The sequence below is a fragment of the Rhinolophus sinicus genome, linkage group LG10 (genome assembly GCF_036562045.2).
Source record: "Rhinolophus sinicus isolate RSC01 linkage group LG10, ASM3656204v1, whole genome shotgun sequence".
NCBI lineage: Eukaryota > Metazoa > Chordata > Mammalia > Chiroptera > Rhinolophidae > Rhinolophus > Rhinolophus sinicus.
Window position 1 is genome coordinate 40,993,069 of NC_133759.1, and position 13,180 is coordinate 41,006,248.

Sequence of the window (13,180 nt, forward strand, 5' to 3'; positions counted from 1 at the left end):
TCAGTTCTACCCCTAGATATTAATGTCTAGGAAAACACAGGTATCCCTCGACTTTTTTTTAGTGTTATTTCTCTGAAGTTTATTTTCTTTGAACGACCAAGAGCCGGAAGTTCTCGCCTTTTCACTGAGGTTATGTCCCATCAGCCCTCGCGCGCCCCCTTCCCCTCTCTTCCTCTGCGCTGCCTACGGAGGTGGCGTTCATCTTTTACCCGGTGAGTCTTAATCGTTGGTCATCCGCGTCTCTGCGGTCTCCACCAAGTCCCATCGCCCCCCTGGGGAGGAGGCCTGTCCTCCGAGCGGTCATCTCGGTGGATATTGTCCTTGTCGCCTGCCTGGAGCGCGTACAGGAACAGAACTAAATGACCCAGCCGGTGATGGAAGTTCGCTTAGGAGGGCCGCTTGCACTCATACGGAGGCCGCCTGGAATCAGTCTGAACTGCGGACAGCTTGTTTGAGCCCCGGGGGCACAGGGCCCCGGTTGGGGCCAGACTAAGGGGGCTCCTGGGGGGGAGGGAACCATCCGGGGGTATAGCTGCCTGAACGGCCTGGGCTCGAGTCATCGGATCACTTAGCTCAGCGATATCTGCCCACGTGTATTCTTAATACATCTGTTGCCCGACGGTCCCTTCCCTGCAGTTTCTGGTCCTGGGGTTACCACTGCAGCGGGACGGTCAAAACAACCAAAACCCCACGAGCTGCGAGTCGATTCGTTCAATTACCAGGAATTCTGATAGTGGATCAGGATCTCTGGAAATAAGAAACGGCGTCCGTGTCTAGGAGGAAATCATGGTGCTAGTGGGGGGGGAAAGTCGTTCGTTTATTGAACAAAATGTTCATTGCGAACTCGCTACAGTAGAAAAAACGAGGGTAGCAGAGGACACCTCAAAGGTAATTTTTGAGTTGATCTCCAGGTAGAATGGTAGTTCAAAGATTCAGAGGCGTTTTAGGCCCAAGTCCCGTGTGCTTTTGTATATCTTGAGCGTATTGCAGTCTAGCCGCATCCTAGGGGAATTACAGGTTTCTCTTTACCGGACATCTGTTTTGGCCTGGGCATTGCAAGCATTCAGTGTGCAATGTAATCTCCATTTTACAGATGAGAAAACAGTGCGGTTCATGTAGTTTGCCCAAGGCCTGTGTAACCAAAAGGAAATTGTACCATCTATGGGTTACGATACTATGGAGTGGGAATTGCTGCTCCTTGCAAGCTGAGACCGTTTGGGGGTCAGTTTGTTTTAGGTTAGTTGTTGGCATTCTTTGGCCTTGCGTGGGTGAGGTGACTACCTCCCAGGATCGCATCTGGAGAGTGGCTAATATTCTGCCAGCTTCGGAGTCGGGAGGGAAAACAAGCCTGGCAGAGGTACCCATTCCATTCCCTGCTTGTTCAGTAGCTGGTGATTGGAAGACACTCTGCAACAAAGCTTGAGTCCTGGGTAGGAAAGCCTCCTTCCAGGACTCTGTCTCACCGTCTCTCCCTCTTTCTTGAAGGTATCATGGCTGCCCTCAGACCACTTGTGAAGCCCAAGATTGTCAAAAAGAGGACCAAGAAGTTTATCCGGCACCAGTCAGACCGATATGTCAAAATTAAGGTATATAATCCTGGGATGGAAGTATGTGGTCGCGTGAGGGGTTTCTAAATAGGCTGTTGGATTTCTGACATCACCCAGTCGGAAGATAATCTTTGGCAGATGGACCAGTCTGTGGTTGGTAGAAGAGCTCAATATAGAAACCCAAGGCTCTGTGCCTTACTGGTACTGTCGCTTGGTGTGTAAATTGAAATTTAAATGACATGGATGGGACACTTTGCTGTTTTGAGGTGTCTAGAGGCTTATATTTGTATCATATTTCAGGTGGCCTTATGGTAGAAGAGGTAGATTATCCTAATTTTATAGATGAGAAAATCCAGGTCTTGAGTGCCATGTTGAAACCCATGCTGTTCGTCTTACTCTGTACACAATCCCCTCACATTTCCTTGGTGTCTAGCCTGCTTTTCATTTGCTTAGGAGTGAGGATGTGGGTCTTTCCTGGTGGTCAAATGCAGGAGCCCCTATTTTTTTTCACACAAAAATATTACAAAGGAGTTGTGAAATCCTGTTACCCAGAGACAACTGTTTGGCATATTTCCTTTTCATTTGAGCCCCCTTTTTCCTCCAAAAGGAAGAGTTGGCAGTCTGCACAGACACTAACCCCCCATCTATGCGTGTTCTTTCAGCGTAACTGGCGGAAACCCAGAGGCATTGACAACAGAGTGCGCAGAAGATTCAAGGGCCAGATCTTGATGCCCAACATTGGTTATGGGAGTAACAAGAAAACAAAGCACATGCTGCCCAGTGGCTTTCGGAAGTTCCTGGTCCACAACGTCAAGGAGCTGGAAGTGCTGCTGATGTGCAACAAGTGAGTGGAATCCCTCCTCTGGGTTCAGGTGTCAGGAGTCTGTCTGTGAACAGTTTTGGTAGGGACTCGACCTTTTAGAATGCAATTGGAGGAGTTACCTGTTCTCTCAGGAGCTTACCAGATGCTTGTTGGGGACTGCAACATGTTTCCTCTCTAAGGGTGTGGGACGGGGATGACGACTTCTGAAAAGTGTAGAAACTCAAGACCTGGAAAGGGGAGGACTTTGCTTGACACTACCAACACTGCAGCGTCGTTTTCAGAACATTGCTTTATGTGGGAGCTCAAATGCAGCCTCAGACCTAAGGGGCCCTCAAACCATGGGTATCTTCAGACTGCTTCAGGAACAGAGGAGTTGCCTGATTTAGAACTCGGTGTGATATGAAGTAGAGAAAAGGAGGAAGATCGCAGGCAAAGCGGGGGCTTAAAGTGGTACAGATGCAGGAGCTACGTGGAGGGGTCACAGCATTACTTTCTCATTGTTTTGCGAAAGACACTTGGTGAGCTCTGTGGAAGACTTTGGTCTGCTAGGCCAGAAGGAGGGCAGTGGGTTGAGAAAAGATTCCTTGTGAGAAATGATTTAGACACTTGAATCTGGATGGGAGGGAATGGTATATTTTGGTTAAGCAGAGGATAGTTTATTTTCTTTCCTGTTAAGCTAAAACCTTGCATTTTTCCTAAATTAGATAGAATGTGGAGAGAGGGTGACTAACTTGTCACATCTGTATGTGTGCATATTTACAAAGATTTTTTTAGCTATAGTGATTGTAGACACAGTAATAAAAGTGAAAGAAACCATTTTTGGTTGAGTTTCTAGGTTGGATTTCTAATAGGCATTGAAATGGTAGAAATTTTCTTTAGAAAAGGATAAGCCTAGGAATTATGTGGATGCCCAAAGTGCACTAAGCAGGTGGATAGAGAATAGAAACATGTAATTTAATACCTGCTGTGTAGGGAGAAAAATGATTGTGGTGTAAATGTTGCTGGTTGTCTCGAAGATACTTTTTAAAAGCAGTTTGGGTTTGTATCAAAAGCCATAGGAACACTCTGAATCTGAATTGCTGACTTGTGGATACAAGTTCCATTTCTGGGCATTTATCCTCTCATAATTAAAAAGCAGGGAAACTATAAGGTGATCATTGCAGCAGTAACTGAACAATTGTAAATATAATTGGTGAATGGTGGGAGTACAGCACTGAGTGGAATGTTACGCGTACACAAAAAATCGTCATCTATGGAAAATGCCCAAGCAGAGGGGAAAGTATAATGTGTACGGTGTGATTATGGTTATTACATACATATGGATAAGAACCTGAGGAGTTTTAGAAGAATGGAGAAAAAAAAGACGAAAAGTGCAATACAACTTAAGTCTTCTTGAAAGCAAAGACTATGGAAACATTTTAAAATAAAGCTTTGAGCTTGAGTGGATTCCTTTATATAAAACAAAATTCTTTGTGTGGATTTGCTTGTTTTGGTGTTAAGCTATTTTCCTATAAAGTTCTTGAAAAGAACTACATATACACCCACTGCCTTAGTTAACCACTCCTTGACAGTCTTCTCTGTTTGCTGTAATTCCTCTAGGAGTAGATTGTCTTAATCCACCATTGATAGCTTCATAAATGCCCTCCTTACTGAAATGTGTACATTAGCCCCATTTGTTATCAGATTAGGGCACAGTGAGACTGTGAGGAATGGATGGGAACAGTTCCTGGAAATGTCAGGTGTTGCTACTCACGGGGTGACTTGAAGCGGTGATGCTTTCAACCTGAATTGTACCCATAGCAGTCGAACAAGTAACGTTTGTGGTCTGGGCTAGGAGCCCTGGGCTTAATCAGACTGTCGGAGTATGCTCTGCTACTTTGCGGAGTTCCAAAACTTTGCAGGAACAAGTCCAAGCTCCCTGAGATTGCCCTGAGTTGGGCAGATTGGCCAGAAAGACTGAGGGAGAACCTCTGAACTTGGAGTGGAGTGCTGAGCCATACTGGCCCTGTCCATTACTGAATGTATGATTTGGGAATTCACTTCCACGTCTGTGGGCCTTCACTTCCTTGTCTGTAAAATGGAAGTGATGCCTGGATTACAAGGCTGCTGTGAGGATTAAATGAGGGAACAGTGACAGCGTTTTGTGTCACTGCCAGGAAACACTTATAAGAGCCTTGCTAGTACCATGAAATTTGGGGGATTGGTATTTGGGGGCGTGCAGGTGTCATTCAGCAGCCTCTTTTCTCAGTGCTTTGGCTCTGGAGGCGAAGTGACCAAAGCCATTGTCTTCCAGTGGAACGGACAAGTGTATGTTCCAGGCTGGCTTGCTCCTTACCCACTTACGGATTCTCTTCCAGATCTTACTGTGCTGAAATTGCTCACAACGTCTCCTCAAAGAACCGCAAAGCCATTGTGGAAAGAGCAGCCCAGCTGGCCATCAGAGTCACCAATCCCAATGCCCGGCTGCGCAGTGAAGAAAATGAATAGACAGCTTGTGTGCAAACTGTGTTTTAATAAAACCATAAAATTCTTCCATCTGGCTTTTCTGCCCTGGATTTTACTCTTCAGTTTATTTTGACAGCTTGTCACAGATATTGTTCTTTTGCCTGTTATGCTCTGGAATCTTCCATTTGGAAGGGGTTTGTAAAGGACACGATGTTTCTCAGGGCACGGGCTTCTCAGGTGCCCAGACCAGCCTTGGGCAACTCCCAGTTAGGGCTGGGGAAGACGTGGTCCTCAGACTAAGGTAGGTTCCGAGACCCTCAACTGAAGGACCATGCAGCTCAGAGCAAGGAGTAGTTCTTAGCCTCACTTTTGTAAGGTTGGGGAAGATAGTTACCCTTTGTAGTTCTTGTGAAGATTAAGAAAATGCGTGAAAGGATCCAGATGAGTTTTTTATTCCCTTAAATTGTTGCTCTTATTGAAATAGCACCCCATAGCTTCTGTCCAAAAATACACAATAGGATGACACATTCCTCTACTATATGTGATCAGCCTTGAACGTTTGAAGATCATTTTCAATCTCTCTTATATAACCTCCCCCAGCTTTGCTTCAGGCATAATTTAGTAGCAGTTTCCAAGAGTGTAGGATCCTTAACTGGTGATAGTGGGGCCTCTTGGGACTCAGAATTTAACACTCAAACTCCTTTTCAACTACAACCTTAAACCTTAGGCAACAAGGGCTAGAATTTAGCTGTTTTTAATTCTAACGTTATGATACGCCAAGAAATGGTATGAAGTGGCAGTATAGGTCACATGGGATATGGCATGTACTCTAGTGCAAACCATGTTTATAGGGTTGGGCCCCCCACCCCCACCCCAGTCCTGGTCAACCAAGCAGAAATACTACACTGATTATAATTTTCTTGGTGTGCTAGCCATGATCAGAATTAAGGCCCTTAGTGCCAGTAGATAAATGTCTTAGGGTGACTGCCACCTGTGCAAAACCTAGTCTGAAACATTTGTTGAATAAATGTATGGTCATTTTCCTGCTTTTAAATTGACTTGGTACGTAGCACTGATAGTGTGTGACTACTGAGAGGAAGTGTGCAGAGAATATAGTTATAATGTAGGATCTCTCCTTTATTAACCTGGGATAGCAAAAAGTTCTTTGGCCTGTTGCTTAATTCTGTGTCCTCGATACTAAAAACCACATGTTCAAAGCCCTCAGGTCACAAGCCAACTGGTATGCTTGGGGGGGGCGGGGGATGACATGAAAGATGGTTGGTACTTGACTGCTTTCCTGTTTCCCAGGTTGCCAAGTTATTTTTGAAATTAGAAAAACTCATTAGCTCTAGTTCCCTACCCACCCTGCTCCCCCTGCAAGAAAACACTGATTCATCACTGCCAATTAGAAATAAAGCAGTTTTGAATTCTAAAATGTGAATAACTCAAAATATCTTGAAGTTTTAAGATGCCCAGCCATATCTAAGGTTAAGTGAACTGAAAAAATGGGAGTGGTGTGAGTGACAAATCTGGGACACGGGAAGGAAGGCCAGTCTGCTGCCTACTAACCTCTCAGCTGTGAGCACAAGAATATATCTAAATACTAAGTACTTTGTGAGGCAGGGACACCCCAGCTTGAAGGAACCAGACCAGTGCGAAGTCACATCAATCTGCGTGGAAGACTTGGAAAATTAGACAATGTTGTTTTGAATGACTGTACTGAGTTAAAGGGCTCAACTGTTGGCAGCCTTGCAGCTTCAGCTTGGGGCGTTTTGAGTTGGGGTCCCTAGAGAAGGCACTGGACGCCCTGAACAGGAGCAAGAAGGCCCCCAGCGATAAGAAGAAAGGTTAGAAGTAAAGGTTGTGGCCTCTGGCTTGGGTGGGCCCCGTTCTCTTGAATAAGGGCCCATCTGGGGGCTGCAGGACTAGCTCAGCTCCATTGAGTCTGTGCTGGGGGCTGAAGCAGAATCCTGGATGCTTTCAAAGAGGGCGGCAAGTTCAGGGTTGGATCTGATTTGGGAAGAGAAGTCGGCCATGATGGGGCTTTTCCCCACTTCTGGGATGGTCAGCAAGGCGGCCACTGCCCTCATGGCAGAGCGCTTCAGTTCATCTTGCTTCTCAAACTCCTGCTTCACGGAACCAGCTTTGACCTAAAGGGAAAGAATGAGCCATCCTTGATGGAGCCCAACCTGGCATCACAGCTTCCCCACTGGCCGGCCTCTCCACTACCTGTATCTTCTAAGCCTAAATAGGGCTGCACACTCTCCTGCTTCACAGTCTGGTTCTGGCCTCCTGATGGCTTCTTCCACCTCGAGGCTTTTACACTGGCTGGTTTTCTAAGAGGGTGGTTCTTTGTCATTCAAATTAGTTTCAAAGTTACCTAAAAGGCCTCTGACCAGACAATATAAATTATTTTTGGTAATAATTTGGTGACAATTACTGTGAAGTGTTCACTTAAATTCCTTCCCCTGACAAAACGTATTGATCTATCTATCTCTTTACTGTGCTTAAATCGGGCTCTTGTTACCATAGAACTTAACTGAATGAATAGATTACTGTGACAGTCTTCTAGTTGGTCATCTGCAGTCCATTCTGCAGATGCAACCGGAGAGTAAACATCGCAAACTGCCTTGTCTGCTTTCTGTTTCCTCACCCCAACCGTCTCCCACTTACTCAGAGAATCTCTGGAATTCCCCCCACTGCTTATAGAATAAAGACCCTCCGTGACAACCCAGACAACACAGACTCTTCCCCCTAAAGAATCTGTGGTGGTTAAGAAGTCGGTATTGGGGTTGGACAGTCCTGGGTTTAAATGGCTCTGCCCCGTGAGCGCTGACTTCAGGTAGTCACCTTTTTGCCTCTCACTTCCCCACCTACCAGTAAGAGCTTCCTTCAGAGGGCTGCTGTGAGGATTAAATGACAACAGAAGTCCACACCCCCTTCTCTGAAACCCTTAGGGCCAGATACGCTTTTGGAATTCAGGATTTTGGGGGTTTTAGAAAGATGGTCATGTGCAGATAACATGGTTCTGGTACAATACCCTGTAATCAAATATACTAATATTTCCCCCACTAAATTTATAGAAAAATGTAAGAATATGAATGAATATCAGACTCATGCCAGTTCAAGTTAAGTTTTGCTGCCAAAGAAGTTACTAAAAAGCTTTTAGTTTCCAGAGCTTTATAGGTTTCAGAATTGCAGGTCAGGGACTGTGGCCGTGCATGTGACAAGCTCTCATCACAGTGCCCAACAAACAGTATCTTCTGAGCAGCCAGACTGAGTGGCTTTGGTGCAGGTCTCGGATCAAAGTGAGTTGAAGGGTGTCCTGATGCTGCAACACCATTTGCAGCTCTTCCCTGTGAATTAGGAATTTTCTCCATGCCATATGGTCCAAAGAAAACTAGAAATGATTTAGCCACTGAGACTGTCAAAAGAGTTCAATGGCCCACCAGAACCACTGTTTGACTTCATGCTAAGCATATGTTAAAAATAGAAACTTACAAGACAGGTTTCTATTAGTTACCAATTTTATCTTTTATCCACATAAGATTTCATTTTGGGGGGAAAAGGTTTTGCTACTTAAAAATTACTCTTCTACAGGTCTCTCTCCTCTTGAAGCTCCAATCTGAAATACTCTGCTCTCTTTTTGACCTTTCCAAAACCTAAATTAGTTCTTTCATTCAACAGGTATTTACTGGGTACCCCCTGGATGTGCCAGGCTCTGTTCCCAACACTACAATTTTCCCTGAGGCCTTCTGCCCCAGATCCCTCTTCCGGACCCTTGAGGCACCCCAGTCTAGCAGCAACTGCACCCCATATCAATCAGTCAATGATTTCTATCTAAGAGTCTGACTCAGTTTCCCAATTAGAATGTGAGAGGAGGGAGCCCATCATGTTCAATGTTGTATCCCTAGTACCTTGTGTAAGGCCTAGCACCCAAGAAATATTAATGAATGACAGAGGTGAGTTTGAATCCCAGCCCTGCAATTTACTAGCTGTGTAGCCTTGATCAACAACTTCACTTCCGTCTCTGTTCCCCTGTGTACACGATAGTAAGAATAAGAAGCAATAAGACATACGTTACAGGATGATGATGATGATGATTAAAGGAAGCACGTCCCACACCACCTGTACCACAGGAAATTCTTAGTAAATGGTAACTACGAACCATCTGCAGAGGCCCTGGCAGGTATGCAGAGGGCTGGGCAAGGGGCTTACCTTGGCAGTGCAGGTGGCCCTGAGGGGCTCAATGAGCCGGTCTACCCTCTGCAGGACCGGTGCAGGACACAGGGTAGCCAATCGTGCGAGCATGATGAAGGTCAGCATCTGCCCAGGAGGAAGGAGACAGTTCTTGGTGAAATGGCCCAGGACCGAAAGGAGCAGGCTCTGAGGAAGAGCAGAGGCTCTGGATCCAACACCTGGAGCTCAAGTCCAAACTCGAGCACTAATTCCCGCCTGGGTTCCTGCCAGAGTCTCTCCCTCTCTGGGCCTCAGTTTCCTCATCTGTAGAATGAATGGTAACGTCGACTATGCCAACTACACTTGGAGAATCAGAAGAGACACCAGGGAGGCAGTAGTTCTCCAGCTTAGATGCCATTTGGTATGAGGGGGGCATGGGTCTGGTAGGGGGCTCCTCGTACCCGGATATCGTAGTGGTCCTTCAGGCCATCCTCCACATGGTTCAGGAACTCACAGATGTCCAGCTGGCCCAGGCAGCTCTCAAGCAGTGAGTACATGCACTCAAAGGCCGCCTTCCGCACGTCCAGCCCATCATCCACTGTGTGCTTAAAGGGCCCCATCTCCACCTGCAGGACAGGACGACAAAAGTTTAGGGGATGGGACCTCAGAGTGTAAGAACACCTCCCCTAGTTCCTGCTGCACACCCCATACCTCTGTTGTTCAGTATGTGTCTTGTCCCCAAATCATGCTCTCAAGTCTCCATGACTTTGCTCAGCCTGCAATGCCCTTTGATAATGGTAACAATAATTATCATTATTATAATCTACTGAGCAGTTATGATGTGCCAGGCTCTGTGCTGAATGCTTGAGAGATGACAATTTACTCAAGCATCACATAGCCCTAGGAAGCCAGTGTTACTATTAACACCATTTAACATATGAAGAAACTAAGGCTCAGTGAGGTTAATTAACTTGCCCAAGGACACACACAGCTAATAAGTGGCTGAACCAGAATTAAAAACCCAGGTCTCTCTGAAGCTTTTAACCATGAGGCTCTGCTCTTAATGGTAAACTTTTCACTCCTCCACGCTCAGCTCAAATGAACCCTATTGTGGGAAACTTTCCTAACCCCTCTAAACAGTCACTTCCTCCTCAGTGATGCCAAGTGGTTCAGACCTTTTTATCACATTATGTGATAACTTAGCTGTTAAGTCACCTTTAATCTTTGCCCTAAGCTTAAAGCCTAACTTCTCCAATCGGGCTATAAATAAGTCAAATACTCAGCAGAGTGGGTATCTCTCTCTTTCAGGAGGCCATGAGCTCCCTGGAACAGAAACCATGTCTGGTCCATCTCTGAGTCCTCGCACTCAGGCGTAGGGCTGGCACTCCACAAACACGTTCTCAATGTTGAGTGATAACAAGAGTCATCAATATTCACTGAGTGCTAACCAGGTGCCAGGAGCAGTTCTGAGCAGCTGCAGGACTTACCTCATGGTATCCTCTCAACAGCCCTATGATGCAGACATGATTATTTTGCTCATTTTGCCTGTGAGGACAAACTGAGGCTCAGCATGGGTTAGGTTGCCCTGACAAGGTCACATAGCTGGGAAATCAAGGGGCAGGACTTGACCCAGACCATAGGGCCTGGTCATCTGATGAGCTCGATCCTAAGTCTCAGCACAGCTCCCCCAGACAGGCCCAAGGGCTCCCGCTTAGTCCTCCCCAGGCCTTACCTCTCGGATGAGGTCCCGGCGGACCTTTGTCTCCTGGTAGAGGAGAGGCAGGATGTCATCCAGCAGGTCCCGGACCAACGAGGGCTTGTTGTGCACGGCTGAGTTGAAAAAAGCCAGAGTGGCCCGGCGCACGTTAAGGTCTGGATCCTGCAAACTATCCATGAACTCTCCTGGCAGAAAGATGAGAGGGGGTGTGAGGGACAACACAGCTAAGACACAAACCACCTCCACCCCCTCCTTGGTTATTTGGTTCATGAGGGTTGCGCAGACCTGGCTGAATGGGGACGAGCATGTTCTGAGCATCTACTTTGTACCATGCACAAGAAGCCTTCAAAGTCCAGATAAGAATGTGCACTTGAGCCTGGCCTGGCTTCAAATCCAGAGTCTACCACTTCCTAAGGGGACTTTGGAGAGCCTCAATGTCTTCATCTGTAAAATGGGGGTAATAGCAGTACCTATACTGTAGAGCTGTGTTTATGATTAAAAATGTGGTCATGTATATAAAGCACATAGCAGAGGGCCTGGCACAGAGCAAAGATCCTCTGTGCCAGGCCCTCTGCTATGTGCTTTAGCAAAAATGTTAACTTGATATTATTACAGATGAGGCTCCTGAAGATCAGAGAGGTGAAGAAAATTACAGTCACACAGCACTTCTCTGAGTATACCTTTTTTTGTAGTTTAGACTTATTAATAACTATGCTGATGTTTTATATATTCAAAAAATAAATAAAATCAAGAATGGGGGGAATCCCTAAAAAAGAAAACCTAACTGTATTTCAAATAATTAACATAACCACCCCGGGTTATGATAGAGAAAACAACTCACCTAACTAACTTCCAAACAAAGAATTTTGATTACATGCCCTCAGGCTAAAGACAAAAGAACTATAAACAAATATTGACTTGTCACAGAGACAAAAGTTAGCAATTCTCAGACTATTTTCTGTGTATTCCAAAATTAAGAGAACAAATATCTTGTAGATATAACAATAGGAGCTGGGTTTCTCCCTGTAAGAGAAGGGTATATGGAAAGAGAGAACGCTAGAATGAACCCTGTGGTGCTGGACTAGAACAGGAAGTAACACATGGATACACGTGTACCCATCTGTGTATATACATTCATACATACATACATTTCCTAGTATGTACTGTCTGCTGAAAGGGCCTAGAAGCAATGGAACTCCAGTAGCAATGAGCACACTTAGTGTCCAGATTTTGGATTCTAAATACCATTCTCCATCAAAAGGAATCAGAGCTCCTGGGAGAAATGGCTGATTCCAGGGCTGGGGCAGGAAAGATGAGACTGGAGCATCTCATTGAGCCAAAAACTAAAGATATGCTCAAAGAATGATGAAAACATATCAATGAACATAGGAACCAGTTTGAAGGGCTCCCACGTGCTAAATCTGAGACAATCTTGAGAATCAAAATAAATAAAGACACTAACAGATTATAGCCCACTGAATGAAATAGGAGTCCATGAGTCTATAATGATATGAATAAATGGGGGAGAAGGCAAAGTCCTTCCTTAGAATGCAAACTAATAAATATGGAAGGGATGCTGGAATTAGAAAGTTGCCATTTGGCAACTGTCAGTAATCACTGATTCAGGCAAGAAATCACAATGGATGCAAAACATAGTGGGTAAAAATTTGATGAGGAAGAGTCTATCTATATTTAGGCTATCTATATTTTGATAGACTAAAAAATACTTATTCATTCCAAAGGAAAAGGAGTAACTTTAGAGTGAAGAAACCTGGAAGGCTCTACCTTAATCAGGTGATCAGAGTTACCATCACCAGACACGGGACAAACTGCCATTACGTGCCTCCTGATGTGATACACTGGGAAGAACAATCTCTCAGCAGAGTGGGATTCCAACCCAGGGCTGGCAGTCTCTGGGCCCTTCCACTGTACCATGCTGGCTCCTAGGTTCCCCACTCTCTGTGAGAACACAACTGTGGGGAACCAACAAGACCTGAGTTCAAATCTACTCTCTGAGCCTTAGTTTCCTCATCTGTAAAATAGGGCCAGCCCTACATTCCACGCAGGGGACTGTGAGAATTAATTGTGATGAGGTATATTAAAATGCCTAGCATGGGACCTGATACACAGTGAGAGCTCAAAACTGGTTCAAACATACAACAAAAACCAAACATCCAAGTGGAGGCCCTGGGGGGGCCAGCCATGGGCAGCTAAGGCAAGATGGAGGAAATCAGAAATCAGGGCTAGGGCAGCGTGCGTCTGCTGGGTCAGGACACAGGATAAAGTTGCTGCTGATGATATTGCTGTAGCTTCTGGGCATGTTCTCCAATTCAGAGTGCAGTCACATCTGCTGACTCCTTAGTTTCACACAATGGTGCCCCAGCAGGTGGAGATCAGCACCCCCATTTTATGGAGGATGAGATGATCCATCCATGCTCACACAGCCAGGGAATGGCAGAGCCAGGATTT

At 45.6% G+C, this 13,180-nt stretch overlaps 2 protein-coding genes and 1 non-coding gene across 3 annotated transcripts in view; 2 read left to right on the forward strand and 1 right to left on the reverse strand.

The window, feature by feature from the left end:
• The first annotated feature begins 83 nt into the window (after positions 1-83).
• RPL32 (ribosomal protein L32) lies at positions 84-4,905 on the forward strand. The gene is made up of 4 exons (XM_019746679.2): positions 84-212; positions 1,486-1,586; positions 2,210-2,391; positions 4,728-4,905. Exons 2-4 carry the CDS (start codon positions 1,491-1,493, stop codon positions 4,855-4,857), a joined length of 408 nt encoding a protein of 135 aa, XP_019602238.1. The 5' UTR covers positions 84-212; positions 1,486-1,490; the 3' UTR covers positions 4,858-4,905.
• On the forward strand, positions 1,279-1,418 carry LOC141567368 (small nucleolar RNA SNORA7). The gene has a single exon (XR_012489963.1). It is a non-coding gene; the product is annotated as a small nucleolar RNA SNORA7 (small nucleolar RNA).
• CAND2 (cullin associated and neddylation dissociated 2 (putative)) overlaps positions 4,863-13,180 on the reverse strand; it is a 30,496-nt gene continuing 22,178 nt past the window's right edge. Inside the window, exons 12-15 of the mRNA XM_019746669.2 lie at positions 10,727-10,896; positions 9,456-9,620; positions 9,034-9,141; positions 4,863-6,965 (exon numbers count right to left, since the gene is read on the reverse strand). Of these exons, the coding sequence (XP_019602228.1) occupies positions 6,741-6,965; positions 9,034-9,141; positions 9,456-9,620; positions 10,727-10,896 (668 nt within the window). The 3' untranslated portion in view covers positions 4,863-6,740. The remainder of the gene's footprint in view (positions 6,966-9,033; positions 9,142-9,455; positions 9,621-10,726; positions 10,897-13,180) is intronic.